At 37.8% G+C, this 22506-nt stretch overlaps 1 protein-coding gene across 1 annotated transcript in view; it reads right to left on the bottom strand.

Moving 5' to 3' along the window:
• Positions 1–22506, bottom strand: part of LOC134211720 (cell adhesion molecule Dscam2-like) — a 164322-nt gene that overhangs the window by 67169 nt on the left and 74647 nt on the right. Inside the window, 4 exon segments of the mRNA XM_062688883.1 lie at positions 1773–2072; positions 5869–5996; positions 8915–9138; positions 18338–18455. Of these exon segments, the coding sequence (XP_062544867.1) occupies positions 1773–2072; positions 5869–5996; positions 8915–9138; positions 18338–18455 (770 nt within the window).

Here is a 22506-nt window from a genome sequence, read left to right on the forward strand (position 1 = left end):
CAAGTTATGACGATCGCTGTAAACTTATAGGATTAGAGCTTTTAAGTGTGCGTCGCGAGGTCTCCAGGGCACTTTATGTTTCCGATTTTCTTATTTCCCAAATTGATTGCCCTTGTATTTTCTCTAGTTTGGATGTCAATATTCCCCAAAGACAGCACCGGTCTAGACCTTTCTTTTTTATTCATGGTGCCCGCACAAATTACGGGCATAACGAACCTTGCCATGTGTAGGATATTCAATCGTTGTTCTTGTGAATTCGATTTCCATCTTTCACGCTCGACGTTGAAAAAGAGATTCACGCACCTATTCGCTACTACATCAACCACTACTCGTTAGGCATTTATTTCTTGTATTGTAACAGTAATCGTTTTACCGAATTGTACCTGTGTTATCTGTAAGTAGATAGTAATTCTAGATATAAGTCAATATTGTATCATTTGGAGTATATGTAAATTCTGTTGATACAAAAGATGAGGAGGTTTTACGCCCATTCGAGAAAGTGTTTATTGTTGCACTACTCGAACGGGCTTTTCCCTGCTCCCAATAAAGATAAAGATAAAGATAAAGATAAAGTTAAATCTATGGATTTTTGTCAATAAATATGTGTGGATTTTTAGTAGTGTAGAGTGACCATCCTTCCTCTTCTTTTTCTTCTTATTGGCATTACATCCCCACACCCAACCGGCGGTTGTTAGATTTTCTAACAATTCTGTATAAGAATCTACCAACACCTGTATAAGAATTGGGTATATGCGAAATTGTTAGATTCTTATACAAAAAATGTAAGAAAAGCTTACAATATTGTTAGATTCTTATACAATATTTGTATAAGAATCTAGCAATTTCGCTTATGCCCAGTTCTTATACAGGTTTTGGAAGATTCTTATACAGAATTGTTAGAAAATCTAACAACCGCCGGTTGGGTGCACACTGGGACACAGCCGCCTCGCAGCTTAGCGTTCATTAAGCACTTCCACGATTATTAACTGCGAGGTTTCTAAGCCAGGTTACCATTTTTGCATTCGTATATCATTAGGCTAGCATCCAAATAAATTCTCAAATTGGTGTGCTAGAGCGTGAATCAGACGGAAGGGTGAGCATCTAAGTTAGTCTCACATGGTGCGTAAAGGGTGAGCACCCAAGTTAGACTCACATGGTATGTTAGTGATGAGCATCCAAGTAGGACTCATGGTGCGTCAGAAATAGAGAATGTCAGGGAGGGTATGCTAGAGAGAGCACCCAAGTAAGGGGATGAGTGCCTGTGTGAGCGTGAATGAGCGAGTACATTGAGTACTGCCTATCCCCCAGAAGTAATTATGGGAGGCAGTTCCTGAAGGAACCAGGGTATTAGCAGAGAGAGTAACTAAAGTAACCTTCCGCTACTTGGGTGGATTTAGTGGGTCGACCTTCTGTCAACCCACTACCTGAGTGATAATTTCTGGTGTCTGTTTGCAGATTTGCCATCATCCCTCTATATATAAAAAAGGGATCGAGTCTCCTCACCTTCGCCTATTTTTTAAGAAAGATGTGTCAGCAGAGGTTCAAATTTGGCTGAACCAAGAGCCTAGATGATGAGAAAACTAACCGTTTGTATTAATAAAATGAAAATATATTTATATGCAAACCTTTTCACTGTGTTAACTCACAGATGTATGTAGACCTATTCTCACACTCAATATTATTTACGTCTTCTTTTTAATGAATTAAAAAAAAACAAAGAATAATACATAGCTCGAATTGTAGAACTACATTAATATTGTAAACATTCTCACCGTAGACATTCAGACGAGCCTTCTGAAATGTGCTTCCCATAGGATTTGATGCTATACACGTGTAGAGTCCACCATCATCCACATTCACATGAGTGATATTCAAATGAGTTATCACATGGCCGTTCCCATCGATAAATTGGTCAAATGTATAACGATGCACAGATGAAACAATTGGTTGATAGTCCAGCATCCATGAGAATTGTGGATGCGGTGAACCTGATGCCATACATTTGAGAGACACGAAAGCCGAAGGATGCACGATCTGCTCGGCAAAGCTATGCGTAATTTCAGGAGGTGTTTCTGAAAAGAGAATAAAAACTATGAGTAAAGCTGAAGGTTGATTAATAATTTATATATCTATATAAATAGATATCCTATTTTGGAGCGCATCTTTGCACGTGGTTAAACAAAAGAAGAGAACTTTCGACGTTTCACGGTCGCTATCTTGATCACTGTAAGTTGTGGGCTTGACTAGGTTATGTGTGTGGGTTGGGTGAAGGGCGGTCCTGTTGATCAACTATACAAAGCTGCATGTATTCGCAAGCAGGCCTTATGTTATTTACATCCAGTATGTACAGATGACGGATATGCAAGCAATATGCAACCAACGGAATTTTGACAGTCATTGATCAGTGAATGGCAGGCTGTTGTATACGGGGGCCCTTAAATGTATGAAAAAGGTTGATTTTGGTAAATAAGTTTAGGCCCCACAAAAACGACCAAGTGCCGTTCAAAGTACACTATCCACAACCCTGATGTTTGGAAGAGCGTTGCGCAGGCTCATTAACCCGCCAGTTAAACCAATAATTGCGAATAACATAAAAAGGGTACGACAAACGATCCAAGTAACGAAGAAGAGATCATGATGTGAGGCTTGGAACATGAAATTCAAGTCGTTTGGTTCAGCAGGTTGCGACGGGATAATTACAGGATAATTACATACCCGCAACTTCGTGTGCCATGGCGCTGCTGGAAATTTGCTGATCAGAACAGGAAGCGTGGAGAAGCGAGCATTGAGAAGCTATCTTCTAGCTAAGCTGTGACATCATGAACGTTCTGAAAACCAACTGGGTAAGATCCGCCAATGCGTGATTGATTGACAACCAATTAGTGCAATAATGTACAAGTTTAATAGTAAAGGTCATTTCTTCAACTACAGCATCATCAGCCCACACGTATAAAAACCCGTCATTTCTTGTTTTTGATGTGTTTGTTATTGCCCATGAAAAACCATAGAGTAGAGTGGGGCAAGAGTGCGCGTGGGGTAAGAGTACGTTTTCGATTTTTTTAAGTAATAAAAAAAGATAAACTAGCAGCACTGCATCAGTTTGACAGGTATTCTGGCCAACTATTATCATGTGTAATTGTAAACGATTTGAATAAACAACAAGGGAGATATAGAGTTAGATAATTTTTTGGTCATTTTGCTAAAAATAATTGGATTTCCGCAACTAGTATTTCATTACCATATATACGTTCAATCTGGTAAACATTATACCATTTCAATAACCTATTGTATAGAGTACTTTACGGTACAGAACACCAATCCGGTTGGTTTTCCAAGAAGTCAAAACCATTACTTGAATAATTTTTGGGACTGTGGGGTAAAAGTACGCAGGAACCGGTGGGGCAAGAGTACGCATATGAATCTTCAAGTTATGATGTCAAACCCGTATCTCCGGCTGAAATAAGACTTCTTCCGAAGCGTAAATATCCACAACTAAGAAAAAAGGGACAGAATTTGGAATTATCACAAGTTTTAGTATAAGTTGAAGTAATTTGGTGTTAGAAAGGACTTAGCGAAAAAAGCACTGAAGTGAAATAATGAAATTGTATTAGGACTTGTTGTACACCTAAACATAGTACGAAAACACAATTTCATCTAAATGATAATTTCATTTAATAAAAAAAAAACATTCATAAATTACGCAACGTTTAGCTGGGAGGGGTTGTGAGATGTGTGACGATCCATATAATTTTTAGAAGATTCATACAAATAGTGTAAGATAGGGGGGGAGGGGTGATAAAATAGCCAATTTTTACCTTACGTGATTGGTGGACTTTCTTTAAGGAAAATGCCTTTGTATACGCCACGCGAAACCTGATATATATTTTAACCTCTGTAGTTTTTTGTATATATAAAAAAACAATGGTTTTTCGAATGAAAGTGCACATTTTTAGGACCCCCTCCCCCTTTAAGAGTTACGTAATACTTAAACATTCCCTAATATATGCTCATTAAACATCAATTAAATGTTATTAACTCTTATTTGTGTTAATATATACTTAAAGCACATGATTGGATAAATGCGTACTCTTACCCCACCCGATGCGCACTTTTACCCCACCGGTGGGGTAAGAGTGCGTTTTTCACTTGTCTTGCAATAAGAGTTCTACTAAAACGAATCTCAATAATTTCAATATTTTTTCCACTGGGTAACATAAAGGAAGAGTATATGAATCATCGACACTGATTTGATATGCAGAAGCTTGCTTCATAAGGACCACATGATCGATTGAAAACTAAGTGCGTACTCTTGCCCCACTCTACTCTATGACATTTTTCTAAAGGAGGACAATTCACCCGAGTCGTAGCGAAAAAGGAAGACATTTGGTCGAAAAGAAGGACATGAAAAACATCTGTCGATTTTTAGTTTCTCATGTGATTAAGAATATTATACTTATTTGTTAGAATTTTGCACACTGCTAGTTGTCGACGAAGGTCTGAATAATGTTGAACAACGCAAGCAGCCTTCTGATTTTGGTTTTCAACTAGTTGATTCGGCTTCCGTTGACATGATGATTTGTTGCAAGTGGTCTGCAAAGCGTAAGACCGCGCAGATCACACGAGAATAAGTGTATGAGCTAGGAAAATTAATTACCTTTGGCAAGGCAAAATGTGCCTTGTATTATTATAAAAACTGCCTTGTATTATTATAAAAACTGGAACTAGAATGGCGGAGTTCACGCCGTTTTTTGGAATCCACCCGCTACGACGACTTTCCAAACGCAGGGCTATGTGGTCTGCAAAGCGAAAGAGCAGATCACACAAGAATGGGTATAGATACTAGGAACGTTTATTACCGTAGGCAAGGCAAAGTGTGCCTTGTATAATATAAATTCAGGAACTAGAATGGCGGAGTTCACGCCGTCCTTGATGGTCCAGGGGTTCACGGGCTTCGACGACAATTCAGTTACAGAGCGACGTGGTCTGCAAAGCATGAGACCGCGCAGATCACACGGGGAAATTAATAGAAAATAGGAATACTAATTACCTCCGAAAAGGGTATTTGTGCCTTATATGATGCGGTTGGATCTAGGTCTGGGTCTGGTCTGAGCTTGACGACCGACTGGCAAATAGCACAACCTTACTTGATCAGTACAATTGCTGATGAAGAATGTGTGCAGCCGCTAGATATTTTAAATACTCACGCTCCTCTAATGTGAACGTGTACTATACACAGGTGGAAGTGTTGGCTTGACAAATGGATTGTGAGTGATTATGCGTTCAATTTGGGAATCTCGAGCTCATTCAGTAGCCGCTAGGTCGTGAAGACCGACGGAGGTCCTTCGTAGCTTAGTTGGTTAAAGCACCAGTCTAGCGTACAGAGGGTTGTCGGTTCGAACACAAACGAAGGGAAAGCTTTTTTTTCAAACCAATATCTTCCACATAATGTACATATTCACATATGAGTTTTCAGAACATTGTAAACATGTATGATATTTAATATCTCGAAAATAAGCACCCTTATCGAAAAAATATTTGGTAGCCGTAGAAGCGAACACCTTCCTACACAACTGGTACCAAATAGTTTTTGAAAAAAAAATTGATCTGGGAGGGTTTTCCGAACATTTTTTTTCGATAAAAAAAATTCCTTCTAAAAATTTTGTCTCTGTCCAAACCCCACATCCCATTTATTTTTCTAAAAGCCATTGGAGGAATTAGCAGTGGCATTTATTTTAGTTCAGAAATGATGAAAATGTCGCCAGGAGGGTCCAAAATGTTTAGGGGTCCAAATTCAACACGGGATTAATTGTATAATCACCTATAACTGCGAAGAAACATGACACAAAAAATTAGTGCAAATATACTTACCTCCAATTTTGAGTTCTGCACTAGCTTCCGTACTACTATGCGCATTCGACACTATACACTGGTAAACACCTCGATCCTCTTTGTTTATCTTATCTATTGTGAGGATGGTACCGGACGTTATACTGACTCTGTAGAAATAAAATGATATATTGAATCTTCCTGGCTGTTATTGCAAAAATATGGTAGGTGTTTTGTAGAAAATCAACTTTAAATGCACTTTGATTCTTTCCAATAAGGGTCTGTTTATAAACAAAGTTACATGAAAATTACGCACGACTCCAACGCTCTTCAGTGTAAACGAAAGAAACATTTTCTTAGGATCTATGATGATCATTCTCCTCTTGGGACATTTTGTTTGAAGATTTTACAGTTGTCGTCATGGACCCCATGACGCTTTAGAGAGAACGACGAAAAAGAACTTCATTTAGAAAAAAATGGTGCCAGATAAGTATGGAGGTGTTTGCTATTTACTACACTCTGTCCCACATCAATAGTACACCCATTTTTGTAGGATAACGTTTTATTTCTGTTCCACCGATTTTCACTTTTTTTTGTGTGGATACAGGGGTTAAATTATAATGCTTAGCAAAGTTTGGCCAGCTTGCTCCATCTGTTTATTCATTAAAAATAAATATGTGAAAAGAGGTGTCCTACATTAAAAGGTACACTTGAAAAAAGTTTTTATCGTTAATCTTAGATTTATTGAAGTACATGAAGTTTTAATCAACACAAAATAGTTAATTATTCATCAGAGTATTACTCATTTCCGTTTTGAACACAATTTTTACTCGTTTTACCATCAAATATTGTCGGCGTATCACCAACTTGGAATTCGGAAGTCGGGACGGTCGGGACTTCCGAACCGAACTTTCTTCCGAAGTTTTATCTGTCAAACTAATTGATGCGTTGCTTAGCGCATCTTTAGGCGAATCCAGTGCACTACTTCCGAAGTTGGGAAAGTTGCCTATATCTGAAAAAAAATCCAACTTCGGTATAAAAAGCGTTCTAACTTTGTTCCGGATAGACAATATTAAGATTTTCGTGATTTCCCACGCTAGCTCGTGCTGTTTTGGTCACTTTCTGGAACTCCACAACAGTTACACCTTCTTCCTTCTTCATTCTTATTGGCATTACATCCCCACACTGGGACAGAGCCGCCTCGAAATTTAGTGTTCATTATGGAACGTACACACGGTCAAGCAGTTTGACCAACATTGACTCCACCTCTCGTTTATTCAAACATCCATCAAGTTTTATCAACAGCGACACGAACAATCAATTTATTCGACCAACAATATAACACACGAACGACCGAAGCGCCAACTTGTGCACCAACCTTCAAACAATATATGGGGGTTTGTGCAACTTCACTACAAATGCTCAAACTTGTTCGGCGAACCTTGACTCCACCCCCGACAACTCAAACCAAAATCAAACCGTTTTAATTTTTTCCAACCGAGCCGCCAACTGTCAAATTGTTGTTCGAACAACTTCACACACGTTCAAACAAAGCAGCAACCGAAGCGTTTTCTTGGGGGTGGAGTCAATGTTCGTCGAACTGCTTGACTGGTGTGTACGTTGCATTAAGCACTTCCACAGTTATTAACTGCGAGGTTTCTAAGCCAGGTTACCATTTTTGCATTCGTATATCATGAGCCTAGCACGATGATACTTTTACGCCCAGGGAAGTCGAGACAATTTCCAATCCGAAAATTGCCTAGACCGGCACCGGGAATCGAACCCAGCCACCCTCAGCATGGTCTTGCTTTGTAGCCACGCGTATTACCGCACGGCTAAGGAGGGCCCCAACGCCCAGTTACACATTCCTTACATATCAATGTGGACACCATTTTTTCACATATTTATATTTTAAATAATTGAGGAACTGGGGCACAAGCAATGAGACTGCAAAGGCCCTGACAGAAGCAAGCTCTGCCGACGCTGCGGATTGGAGGGACATAACGCACAATGCTGCACGAACCCTCCCAAGTGTTTGATTTGTTCCAGTGAACAGCAAGCACCCCATGAGGGGTACAAAGTGCCCGGCGTTTAAGCGTGCTGCAAAATCACAGTGCAGGTAACGCAGCTAAACCTGAACCACTGTGATGCAGCCCAGAAGAGAAGGTTATTGAATTTGAGTGCTTTATAAGTGTACACTTCCGTAAAGTTACTTGAAGTGTTGAACAAAAATGCTTGGCTTTACCACACACGTTTAATATTGCGCATAAATCCCAAAATTTTATTCCCACCTTTGGGTTTCCGCGCCGAGCACTCAGCGCCAAACTCGGCGACAAGGAGATTTTTGTCAAGTTGGTATCCCTGATTTTCGACAACTGATGTCGATTGGTTGTGTGAGTGTCCCGATGTCAAAAAATAGAGCTTTTAACTGAAAATTTTATTGTCAAATGCTAATTTTGACAGTATTACAGATGTATGAGTGAATAAAATGTGCAAATGCTCTATCGCGGAAGCAGTCGCTGAAGGCAAGTGTCAATGATTTCAGTGACGAAACGAAAATTTTCAATGCAAAGAGCAATAATCTTTCTCTTGCACGCGCACAGGAAGGATAGAATTTATGTTTAACAATTCAACAGCATGCTTTATAAAATAATCCGGATCTTTGAAGTAAGTGAATCACCTCTTTTGACGGCGCATATAGCTGCAGATTAGGAGTCAACTTTTTTAAATCAATTTATATGTAATTAAATTTGTCTAAATCTAACACCTTCATCGAAAAATATTTTTAAAGCATTTTAGTGAAAGCTATAACCGCACGCTTTCCTAAAAAGCTTGACATAATTTATAGAAGTTCTCTGAAACTATTCGAAGAAATTCAAAATTTAGTTAAAAACAGAATGAGCAATGTAAATGAAATTGTTTTTTTATGTGATGTTGTTGTCTCGCGTTTGATATAAATAATGCATGAGTTTTGAAATTTGGAGTTTTCCAACACTGGTTCTATCATAAATATGTCTTATCTGTGTGCTTTATGTACTTTTAACAGAACACTACCAGTTCATTCTAAACGTCGATTTATATTCATCACCTTTTGAAATCATTTCCCATGCGGTCGGGGGTGGCTAAAGCACGTCCGTTATGAAACCACTCAATTTTCCCAATTTCCGAACCAACGATAGTGCAATTAAATTTTGCTGTGCTGCCAGTATTGATCACCTGTATCTGTGGATTGATGTGCGCTGATAGTTCCGAGTTGATTGTCAGGCGAATTTGAAGCTTCTGTTCTCCAAACTGGTTAGATGCCTTGCATATCTACAATATTGGGTGCATTGGTTAGTTAGTGTTTTAATACATATAAATGATGAATTAGTGCTGAAGATACTAAAACACATATTAATAAAAATGCCACATTTATAGATGATTCTTAGATAGAATATGACAAAACTAAACATTTTTCATGCAAAAATTGCTTTGTAAAAATCTAAACAGATTATGCGTAGTTACCCGAGCAAAGTTTGAAATCAAAATTTGCTGTTATGGTGTCAATTAGTTGATTACTTAAGTTGATCTCATTTTGTATGGATTAACGGTTAACACAACAGAGCATATTTTTATAGGGTAACTGTACCAGTTTTAGCCATGTTACTGATTTAGCCAGCTTCTCTCATAACTCCAAAAGTAAAGCAATTTTCGAGGGTTTTATTAGCTCTGACAGGAGATATATCCCTTATCTTTCTTTACTGTTGAAACTGGTCGATATTGCATTTTGCATATGCATTTTTCAGGGTTGTCCATATTAGGCACTAAGGTGGCCATAACCGGTACACTTCCCCTACTGTGAAATCGTTCTGAAAACAAATGTTTTTGTCAATGATTACTAAATCTGATATCAGTTTCTTATTTGATATCAAAATGAGTATTCAATTAGATTATTCTTATGAGCATTCATAACAACAACCGCATATTTTGTTTGCAGATTGCTTTTATTTTTCGTAAACAACATATTTTAGATAATCGACAGCATAATTTGATGTAAAGCTGCCATCATTATGATAACAAAGGAATGTATTAATTATTAACAATTGACATCAAATTTTGTTTTCAATATAATCTCAACGGCAGGGTGCTTCCTGAAAAAAAAAATTTCGGAAAAAAAATTTTGTCTTTGGGGGGGGTTTATACCCAAAACAACCCCCGTGGCTACGCCACTGAATTAAATACATAATTAGAATTGCTTTGTTTTTAACTTTCAAGCTCTTATTCACTCAAGCAAATGTAGGGCATTTATAGATTTCTTATTGATGATAGTATTTGAAGTTTAAAAATTCTATTTATAAAATTTTTAAACGGCAAAATGTGCTATCCTGGGGGAACTATCCCGTTTTCCAAACAAAGAAATACAGCACCAATTTCGTTGCTTTTTGCTTTCACAACAATAAGAAACAAGTCAAGGAGCAGTATCCCTACTAAAATAGAGGAGGTATGCTAATACACCAACGAAAAATTATTTAATGTTTTGATTCCAAACTCAAGTTTAATAATACAATTTCTCAGAAGATGAAAAACAAAGAATAAGATAAAGTTTATTTAAATATTCTTCTGGAAATTATTTTTTGCGTACTTTTTTAAAACATTTACATGTAATACAGAGAATTTTTCTAATCTAAAATGGATATTAACACTATTGCGAATATGCCTTCTGCAAATAAATGAAAGTAATTATTTTAATCACATTTTTATTTTCATCATTATAGTTGATTTTTTTTGCTGGGGAATCAGAACTGTTATAGTATAACCATGGTTTAATGTACGTGTCGTTTAGTACCAAGCACAACTTAACATATGGTCAGTAGAGTGGCCCAGCCTTGTATGGGGAGAAAAAAGTTGTCGAATTCTACGGGGCACCCCCCAGGATTGTGCCTTTGGGTAAGAAAATCAATCTCTGAAAATTTCAGCTCAATCGCTTGTTGCATAAGCTGGCGCATTTGATTTGAAGTTTGTATGGTGGTTTCAGCCAAAATGCATAGGAAAAAACACCTCCGTCACTCGTTTGTTCTAGAAATTGGTTCTGTATACCCGATTGAGCTCAGAATTGCAATAAAGGCAGTTGATATGTTAAAGATCAATTCCACAGAGCATTATACGATGATTCAATGAGTTTTTTTTAAAGTTTCGAATGATTTATTAGGAATTGGGCTGTGCACTTTGGAATTCATTGATTGCCATGAAAAACGTGCGCATGTTATCAAAGGTGGCTTAGATATCTGCTGTGGCGCGCGTTCCTCTGCATATGTTTGAGTGCGCGCGAAACCACACATCGTAGGCAACTTTGATGGCATGCGTATGTTTTTCATGGCAATCAATGAATTCCAAAATGCTCAACATAACCCCGATAGATCAGCCGAAAACTATAGAAAAGTTCATTTAATTATCGTTTAATGTTCTGTGGAATTGATCTTTAACATATCAACTGCCTTTGTTGCAATTCTGAGCTCAATCGGGCATACAGAACCAATTTCCTGAACGAAAGAGTGACGGAAGTATATTTTCCTATGCATTTTGGCTGAAACGCTGAAACTCATATGTGAATATGTACGTTATGTGGAAGATATTGATTTGGAAAAAGTATTGGAGGTAACCACTTTTCCTTCAATGGGACTCGAAACCATGACGCTAGACTGGTGCTTTAATCAACTAAGCTACGAAGGACCTCCGGCCTTCGCAACCTAGCGGCTACTGAATGAGCTCGAGATTCCCAAATTGGACGCATAGTCAAATCACTCGCAATCCATTTATCAAGCCAACACTTCCACATGTGTATAGTACACGTTCACATTAGAGAAGCGTGAGTATTTAGAATGTCTGGCGGCTGTACACATTCTTCATCAGCAACTGTACTGATCAGGTGAGGTTGTGTAAGCTATTTGCCAGTCGGTCGTCAAGCTCAGACCCGACCGCATTGCGTAGGCAAGAGCACGCAACTCCGGTTCAGTTCAATCAAAGTTAATTGTTAAAAAAATCACTATTTTTCGATGTTTCCCACTATTATTTTCATATAAACTTCCAATGAGTTGTGCACCTCCCTTGACCGATTTGGCTGAAATTTTGTCCAGGGCATCAGGACATCGAATAGAATGGATTAAACGGGCGGTTCATAAAAAAAATTGAAATAAGTTTCATCCATACTAATTTCAGCCACTATAATTCACATGGATGGCCAACTCTGTGTTTGCGGTGTGGATTATAGGGATGTTGACCATGGCGTGACCATGCGAGGAGCACCGTAGTCCCAAATCTGCACTAATTGAACATTTTTAAGTTCCAGGAAAACAACCAGAGCCTATTAGGGAAGTACTGGCGATTCTTGGTCTCGAATATACATATTATATATCCCTTGTGAACCAATTACTGAAAGTTGCTGACAATAATATCTAAATCATAATTCACCTATCCCTTTATCTGTCGTAGCTTATCATTAATGTTGTCTCTTGTTGTCCAATCAGTTGTATGTCGTTAACCTTTTTCGTGTGTCTTCTTGTTGTTGTTGTCTTCCAAGAAAATGTTTGTTTGACCCGTTACATGATAGTAATTACTTAAGCACCCTAAGTTGCTTGCCTTTCATACTGCATTATTGTATTCCCTAACCTCGATTAGACCAAAAACTAACAATACCCAAGTAACCATGAAGCTATATATTATGGAGGTTCAAAAAATCGATTTCGCTCCACAGCACTCATCTCATTCCTTATCATGTTCTGAGAGTCCTCTGAAAATTTGAGCTAATTTGGATTAAAACTGATTTAGCACAAGCCGTTTCAAGTTTGCATGCAAATTAGTATGGGGAAATTTGTCGAATGAAACTTGTTGCGAGGAAATCGGTTAAGGATTACTGTATGAAAAGTTGTCCAATGTTTTTCTAAGCTTTTGTGCACACACACACACACGGAAAGACAGACATTTGTTCAGCTCGTCAAGCTGAGTCGATTGGTATATAACACTGTGGGTCACCGAAGCTTCTATATAAAGTTCATTTTCGGAGTGAAATGATAGCCTTTCGGTACAACTTTGTTGTACGAGAAAGGCAAAAATAAATTTCTCCATACTAATTTGCATGCAAACATGAAACGGCTTGTGCTAAATCAGTTTTATTCCAAATGAGCTCAAATTTTCAGAGGACACTCAGAACATGATAAAGAATCAGATGAGCACTGTGGAGCAAAATCGATTTTTTGAACCACCCTACTATATATGCTTGTAAAAAACACAGCCCTAAACGTTGACTTAAAGTGGAAAAGGGCAATTATAAGAACGAATTTGTTTACCCTGGAACGCTTGTGACATGTGACAATGACGTTTCCCGTGAAGTGAAAAGACGTATTGCTGCTGCGAATAGAGCCTTTTGCGGATTACGTAACCAGCTTTAGGTCCCGCAGCATGCAGACGGAAACGAAATTTGTTTTGTACAAAACGCTGATTCTACCAGTGCTATTTTATGGACATGAAGCATGGGCGTTAAAAGAGGCCGACCGCAGAGCTTTCGAAGTTTTCGAGCGAAAAGTGCTGCGTACAATACTCGGAGGGAAACTAGAAAATGGTGTGTGGCGCAGACCACAAAGGTCACGAACACGCTGCCTGCACGCGGTGGAATCGGACCTGGGGACCCTGGACGTTCGGGGAAACTGGAAGAATATCGCCAAATACCGACGATTATGGAGCTGTACAATTCGCTTTGACGCAGCCGCGCTGTTGCCATCTAGCGGCGACGGACGTGTGCGTGAAATAACTGTTTTTCAACATGGTGAAGTATAGGAAGTATATTTTAAAATGCTTTTAAAATGTTATTAACAGTGATATGTTAAAAACTTTTAATACGTAGGGTTAGAATTTTGAAAAACTACATGTTAGGCTCCTCATCTACACATGTTTTTTCAATCAAAATAATTCAACTTTCGTGTTACCTATATGAAAGTAAATTAAATTTCTAACCAAAAAAATTGAACAATAAAATGTGTTAAAATGTGTTTTAACGCTTTAATAAGCATTTTAAAATTGACATCCTATATCCCTTGCTGGGTGAAATAAAAAAGCATCAGCCGGCCCCCATTTTGTTTTCTCGTTTTCGTCAGGGCCAATACGCCAGGCATAGGTGTATGGACGCTGTAGCCCACCAGGTATCCATGTAGGTACTTTGACATGTTGAAATAAAGAATCACTAATGCATCGCTGCATTCGTACGTTATGCTTTTTTTGTGTCTTTATTAAGGAGACTTTTAGCCCGAGGCTGGCTCGTCTCCGTCACGTACGTTATGCTGATTTAGAGTATCGTTGTCTGACTGTTGATAAATAAATGCAACTTCACATCGTTAAAACTGATCTAAGACTACGTTCAGACTGGTGATATAGCTACTTGATATAGAGAATCTTGACATGAGACGTCATATGCATTGTTTACAGTGAAAATTAGATCAGTGTACTTTGATGTCAAGCTACTCTATATCAAGTGATATAGCTCCAATATGATCTACTACCTAATTGTGATCTAATTGATATAGCTCGTAGTCTGGATGGCATATAATGCAACTAGCATTTAGCATGCCGATTTGTGATTGATATATGTGCAATATTGTAATGCTCGGTGTTACTTGGGTATGTATAAGATAAAAGCTAAAAAACTGTGTTAAATAACATGAGTTTGGCTCCTCAACGCCTCACAGTTAATGATCCTCGCGAATAAACGAATGATTAAGAAAACTATACATAGCTAGTTTGGGCTATCGTTACACCGTACATTCAAATATAAGTTTGAAACGATAGTCGAGTTCAAACTTTACTTTCGTTTGGGATTCGTGTTTTATTTATTTATAACTAGCAGACACGACGAACTTCGTTTCGCTCAAAATTGATTTATTCTCTTATTAGTTCTCCAGTTATGCAGAAATTTTTGTTTCATTTGTATTAGAGCCCTTTTTCCAGAAGGGGGAGGGGTTTCGAACTACCACAAAAACATATCTTCCAAAACCCCCACATGCCAGATTTGGTTTCGTTTGTTTGATTAATTCTACAGTTATGAAGAAATTGATGTTTCATTTATATGAGAGCCCCCCTTAACCCGTTCCCAAAAACCTCTGCATACAAACTTTGACGCGGATCGGTTCAGTATACTTTCCGAGTCTAAAAGGGTCAGACAGAAAGAAATTCATTTTTATGTATATATATTTATATTGAATTACCAAATATTGTGTTACTATCTTATGGTAAGTTCCATCATCATGCCTTTTAAAATGTTAGCACCAAAATGCAGATAGCTTTAACATTCCATTTCCGAAACACATCTGCTCAACAATGTTGTAAGTCCTAACAGCTATGCAAAAAAAAAAGATTATTGGATATCAATGATAGTGTTGCATTTGAGGTTAATCAGTCCGTAGCTACTCTAAAATATGTGCAAAAAAGTAAATATTGAATAATTGAATCATGAGTGGATCATGATTTCCCAATTCTATATAGAATTTCCGCCTGGTTTGATTCAATAAGCAGGCTATCATCCTTTCACCACACACATTTATCTCTATACGTAGAACACACTGCACCCTCTATCGTACTACACTTGATGGCAGAGTTGATTATCTAAAGAAGTATGTAGTAACTGTTTTGATATTATATCCATTTGCAATGCAAATCCCATATCATTGTGTTCATATGGGGGATGCTGAGTGTGTTACATTTGTGTATGTGCGTATACTGTGTGGCGTACGTATGCTGTCTCTCTATATTTCGGAGCGTATCGTCGTCTACGGTGCAATTTAAAGCGTAGGTATCTATCTATTTTCTCCTATATATCCCGCTCTTGGCTATCTTGAACGTGCATGAATGTTGCAATTTCCTATCACTCGATATGCGCCTTCCTTTCCCTATCCGTCAGGCACCTTTTGAAGTACCCACGGATGCTCGTAGACAAAGTCCGGAATGGAAGTAACGAAGGAGTGCGTGTAGAACGCATCATAGACAGTACAGAACGCAAAGCAGACATGAATTCTTCCATCGAAAGTAACGGCGTTAGAGAATTATTACATTTAATTAGAAAAAAATGTGCATGCATCAAATCTTACACTTCGTATCATATGTGAATTGCCGCAACGATCAATTTTACATAAAAAGTTTTTGAATTCTCTTTCGGAAGTGTTAATAGTATGTAACTATGCATACTATTAAAACTTCCTTAGCCGTGCGGTAAGACGCGCGGCTACAAAGCAAGACCATGCTGAGGGTGGCTGGGTTCGATTACCGGTGCCGGTCTAGGCAATTTTCGGATTGGAAATGAATTATTGGCAGTGACTGATTTTCTACCCGCCGCAGCCACATCCAGGCGCTATAGTATATGCGCAAAACAGCCAGCAAAAGTTAACCGCCAGAAGTTTGTATGGCGAAAGACATCTAACGCTGGTTTTCTCAAAATTAGGAACTTTTCATGAAAAACTATTTGGTACCGGTTATGAGGGATGGTATCCGCTACTACGCCTACCAAATATTTTTTCGATTAAAGTGTTTAATTTTGAGAAATCGAACCTTAGATGCCTTTCGCCATACTGATTTCAGAAAGTTAACTCCTAGTGTGCCGCTGTAAGCACGCTCAAAGCATTATTATTCATTGTCTCGACTTCCCTGGGCATAAAAGTATCATCGTGTTAGCCTCATGATATACGAATGCAAAAATGGTAACTTGGCTTAGAAACCTCGCAGTTAATAACTGTGGAAATGCTTAATGAACACTAAGCTGCGAGGCGGCTCTGTCCCAGTGTGGGGATGTAATGCCAATAAGAAGAAGAAGAACTATGCATTCAGCACAAATCTGAAAAACCAGCGCTATTAAACTAGCAGCACTTTTCACTTCCGACAATTGAAATAATTCTTTTTTGGCAACCGTTCTGCATTATTCTAGCATAACATCAAAAAATTGATTGTTATGTTACATTACAGTACAGCCATGTTCGGATTGGTGCTAGACCCCCAATATCGTTAATAATTTTTTGTCACATGAAGCGGGTTCACTAATGAATCGCCTGCTTTGAGCGTGCTTACAGCGGCACACTAGGAGTTAACTTTCTGAAATCAGTATGGCGAAAGGCATCTAAGGTTCGATTTCTCGAAATTAAGCACTTTCATCAAAAAAATATTTGGTAGGCATGGTAGCGGACACCTTCCTACACAATCGGTACTAAATAGATTTTCATGAAAAGTTTCTTATTTTGAGAAAACCCGCGTTAGATGACTTTCGCCATACAAATTTCTGGCGGTTAACTCTTGCTGGCTATTTTGCCCATATACTATAGCGCCTGGATGTGACAGCGGCGGGCAGAAAATCAGCCACTGCCAATAATTTATTACGGCAGTCGTTTATCTGGGCTTTTCAACCCCTCTCCTCATAAATAGAAAAAATTCAAACAAATACTTTTTTTTTATTTTGCCAGCCTAGGGCTGCAAGTCTTTCTAATAAAGGGCCCATTCACTAATTACATAACGATTTAGGGGGTGGGAGGGCACCAATCAGAGCGTTACGGCCCATACAAATTTCAGAACCCTTTCATACAAAAACGTTACGAGGGAGGGAGTAGGTGTTGGTTGAAAATGGTCAATTTTTATGTAATTTGTTATGTAATTTGTGAATGAATCCAAAGACAAATAAACTCCCGTTGCCGCCACGTAATGGATATTATTGAACAGAATAAGAACAGCCCATCACATAAAGAAGGCAGAATTATGCCTAACGTCTGTTATGGCTAACGTTCATTATGCCTAACGTATTTATGCCTAACGAACTTATGCCGAACCCAACCACCGTCAGCATGATATTGTTTTGTGAACGCGCCTTCACTCTCAAGGCCAAAAAAGGCCTTCATAAAGCATAAATTATGCTTTGTTTCATTGTCCCATAACTGATTGTTATAGGATAAAAATTTTGAAAAATGAATTTTGTGCATTAACTTTAATTTAAACATCGTTCATCTTCATCTTCATCTTTATGAATTATTGAACATCATGGTTAAGAGGCGAACCAGCTCGGGGCTGAAAGTCTCTTCAATAAAAAGAAAAAAAAACATCGTTATTCATCTTTATCTCTATCTATTATTATGAAATATTTTATTAATCCAAGGTTATCTGTAACATTAAAATATGTGTTATTGCATAAAGGCTAAAACATTTCGAAGTAAAAAATAACAACGAAATATAACTACTCAAGTTAGTGTCTACATGTGGAATATCGACAGGCTTTCAAAATGCAATTCGTATTAAAGTATGTATTATGAAAAAGGAGCATAAGTTAAAACTATGCGAAACCAAATATGTATTAAAAAAATAGGTTTAAACATACAAACTAAAACGTACCTCACCCTTCCATTTTAGTGCAACTGCATGCTTCGAATCTAATTTGTACATTAACAGTGCAACACATGCATCGCTTGGTGCAATCCATCAAAGACATTTATTTATACGATTTTATGTATGTAATTACCCATCGTCCTGCATCCATGTTGTCAGCTTTCCGTATGAGCAGTAATGATTGTGACGGTATAATTCGTTGAGATGATGGCACTGTATATAGTGAGCCAGAATCTGATATCCGAAACCATCTGAAATGTACTTATAGATTAGATCAAATGTGAAATGGAATGTGATAATATTATAGAAGTACATTATCGTAGATATACTATGTGAATTTTGAACCAGGAATTTAGAAGTACAACATTTTTATATAACTTTATTTGATTGGTTTAATCACCGTTACTCAATATGGGGTTGATAAATAAATCAACCCCATTTTTATATAACACTTAATTTTCATTGGCGTAACTAGCCCCGATGCGCTAGAAGGTGTCATGCGGAGAACCGGGTGTAACAGCTGGGGTACGATTTTCAACAGATCCAGTCGATTTATTTGTTTCGCGGATGACATGGACATTGTCGGTCGAACATTTGCAAAGGTGGCAGAACTTTAATACAATTACAAGTATAGTAGATATGCTTAAGATATACTACCCGAGCAAAGTATGAAATTAAAATTTGCTGTCATGATGTCAATTATTTGATTACTCCAGTTGTTTTCGTTTTGTATCTTCTTATTGGCATTACATCCCCCACTGGGGTACTGCCGCCTCGCAGCTTAGTTGTCGTTCAGCACTTCCAAAGCTATTAACTGCGAGGTTTCTAAGCTATTCGTATAATATATCATGAGGCTAACACTATGATACTTTTTGTCCAGGGAAATTAAGACAATTTCCAATCCGAAAATTGTCTAGACTGGCACCGGGAATCGAACCCAGCCACCCTCAGCATGGTCTTGCTTTGTAGCCGCGCGTTTTGTAAGGATTAACGGTTAACACAACAGAAATTAGAGCCTATTTTTACACTGTGGAATCATACTTTGTTTCGAAATCATGAGATTATTTATTTGATATCAAAATAAATGTTCGATTAGCTTATTCTTACAAGCATTTAAAACAACAACCGCATATTTTGTTTGCAGGTTGCTTTTAATCTCCGTGAATAACTCACTTTAGATAATCGACAGCATCATTTAATGAAAAGCTGCTATCATTATGATAACTGAAAACATTTTTCGGTATCAATTTTAATGATGAATTTTAACTAAATAATAATTAACATCAAATTGTGTTTTAAATTAAATTTCAACAGCAGAGCTTAATACACATTTTGTATATTATAGAATTACTAGTTGACCCGGCAGACGTTGTCCTGCATAGTAGGCGAAAATGCGCATTGTAAACTGCCCATGTGAAGTTTTCATACGAATCTTCATTTTAGTTTTTCACGATTTACTCAACTTTACTTATGATTTTCACATGAGGAAATATCATATAAACCCGTCGGAAACTATAAAGAACGTAACTGCTGAAGGAATGAAGAAAATCCATCTGGCTGTTTTCGAGTTATGCGGATACGAACACAGACCATTTCATTTTTATATATAAGAAGATAATAAAAAAATTGCTCTCATTTTGTTAACCACCTTGCTCGGGTAATACAAGTACAATGGATGCACTATGTCCAGTAGGGTGGTTCACAAAATCGATTTTTTTAACCACCCTAAATTGTCCAGTAGAGTGATTATAATTTTGACCTTTTCGCGTCCCGATGCTTAAACGATTGCAGTTGCCATATTAATAATCCTAACAAATTTTTAGCGAAATTGGATGTAATTTAATTATGCACACGTCATTTAAAGGGCAGTTGTTGTTGCGAAGCGATCTGTCGTTTGGAAGTAAAGTAATGAAGAAAACAAAAATGCTCATAATTGATATCGATATTATTTTTTTACGTGTTGAATTTCCCACGAATCAGTATTTCCTTAATAACGTTTTGCAACAAAGACGACTTGTTTCCTTGTTAAATTTCTTATGCTGCCAATGTTTAATGGGAAGCGTTGGGGAACGATTTTCCACGTGCTGCGCATGCTCACTCAAATAACATCTAAATTAGTTAAACATTAGGAGGATTATTAAAATGGCAAATGCAATCCTTTAAGCATGGTAAAGTAAAAACGTCAAAATATGAAACACTCTAATGTCCAGGGTGTTGAGAATGTTTCCCACCAGAAAACATCTTAGACCGGGCCGAGAATCTAACTCGCCAACTCTGGATTAGCAATCCTACGTCTTTAATCACAAGGCCATCTAGAGACCCGGATGTGCATACTGAGGATAAAAACCGTTTCTGTAACTACAGCAGTAGAGTGGGACAAAAGTGCGCATGGGGTAAGAGTTCTTCTTCTTCATAGGCATTACATCCCCCACTGGGACATTGCCGCCTCGCAGCTTAGTGTTCAATTAGCACTTCCACAGTTATTAACTGCGAGGTTTCTAAGCCAAGTTACCATTTCTGCATTCGTATATCATGAGGCTAACACGATGATACTTTTATGCCCAAGGAAGTAGAGACAATTTCCAATTCGAAAATTGTCTAGACCGGTACCGGGAATCGAACCCAGCCACCCTCAGCATGGTCTTGCTTTGTAGCCGCGCGTCTTACCGCACGGCTAAGGAGGGCCCTGGGGTAAGAGTACGTTTTCGATTAATTGAAATAATAAAAAAAGATAAACTAGCAGCACTGCATCAGTTTGGCAGGTATTCTGACCAACTATTATAATGTGTAATGAATTATTGGCAGTGGCTGATTTTCTACTCGCCGCAGTCACATCCAGGCGCTATAGTATATGCACAAAATAGCCAGCAAGAGTTAACCGCCAGAAATTTGTATGGCGAAAGACATCTAACGCTGGTTTTCTCAAAATTAGGATCTTTTCATGAAAAACTATTTGGTATCGGTTATGAGGGATGGTGTCCGCTATTACGCCTACCAAATATTTTTTCGATTAAAGTGCTTGATTTTGAGAAATCGAACCTTAGATGCCTTTCGCCATACTGATTTCAGGAAGTTAACTCCTAGTGTGCCGCTGTAAGCACGCTCAAAGCAGTCGATTCATTGTGAACGATTTGAATAAACAACAAGGGAGATATGGAGTTAGATAATTTTTTGGTCATTTCGCTAAAAATAATTGTGTTTCCGCAACCAGTATTTCATTACCATATATACGTTCAATCAGGTGAACATTATACCATTTCGATAACCTATTGTACAGAGTACTTTATGGTGCAGAACACCAATCCGGTTGGTCTTCCAAGAAGTCAAAACCATTACCTGAATAAATTTTGGGACTGTGGGGTAAAAGTACGCAGGAACGGGTGGGGCAAAAGTACGCATGTGAATCTTCAAGTTCTGATGTCAAACCCGTATCTTCGGCTGAAATAAGACTACTTCCAAAGCGTAAAGATCCACAACTAAGAAAAAAGGGACAGAAATCAAAAATTATTACAAGTTTCAAGGATAAGTTGAAGTAATTTGGTGTTAGAAAGGACTTAGCGAACAAAGCACTGAAGCGAAATAATGAAATTACATTAGGACTTGTACATAGTAGAAAAACACAATTTCATCTAAATGATAATTTCATTTAAACAAAAGAAACATTCATAAATTACGCAATGCTTAGCTGGGAGGGGTTGCGAGATGTATGACGATCCATATAATTTTTAGAGGATTCATACAAAAAGTGTAAGATAAGAAGGAGGAGTGATGAAATAGCCTAATTTTACGTTACGTGATTGGTGGACCTTCTTTAGGGAAAATTTCTTTGTTTACGCCACGTGAAACCTGATATATTTTTACCTCTGTAGTTTTTTGTATATAAAAAACCAATGGTTTTTCGTATGAAATTGCACATTTATAGGACCCTCTCCCTGGTTAAGAGTTACGTAATATTTAAACGTTCTCTAATATATGTTCATTAAATATCAATTAAATGGTATTAACCCTTATTTGTGTTAATATATACTTAAAGCACATGATTGGATAAATGCGTACTCTTACCCCACCTGATGCGCACTCTTATCCCACCGGTGGGGTAAGATTGCGTTTTTCACTTGTCTTGCAATAAGGGTTCTACTAAAACGAATCTTAATAATTTAATTTTTTTTTCGCTGGGTAACATATAGGAAGATTATATGAATCATCGACATTGATTTGATATGCAAAAGTTTGTTTCATAAGGGCCACATGATCGATCGAAAACTAAGTGCGTACTCTTGCCCCATTCTACTCTAACTGGCA

The sequence above is a fragment of the Armigeres subalbatus genome, chromosome 2 (assembly GCF_024139115.2).
Source record: "Armigeres subalbatus isolate Guangzhou_Male chromosome 2, GZ_Asu_2, whole genome shotgun sequence".
Classification (NCBI taxonomy): Eukaryota; Metazoa; Arthropoda; class Insecta; order Diptera; family Culicidae; genus Armigeres; species Armigeres subalbatus.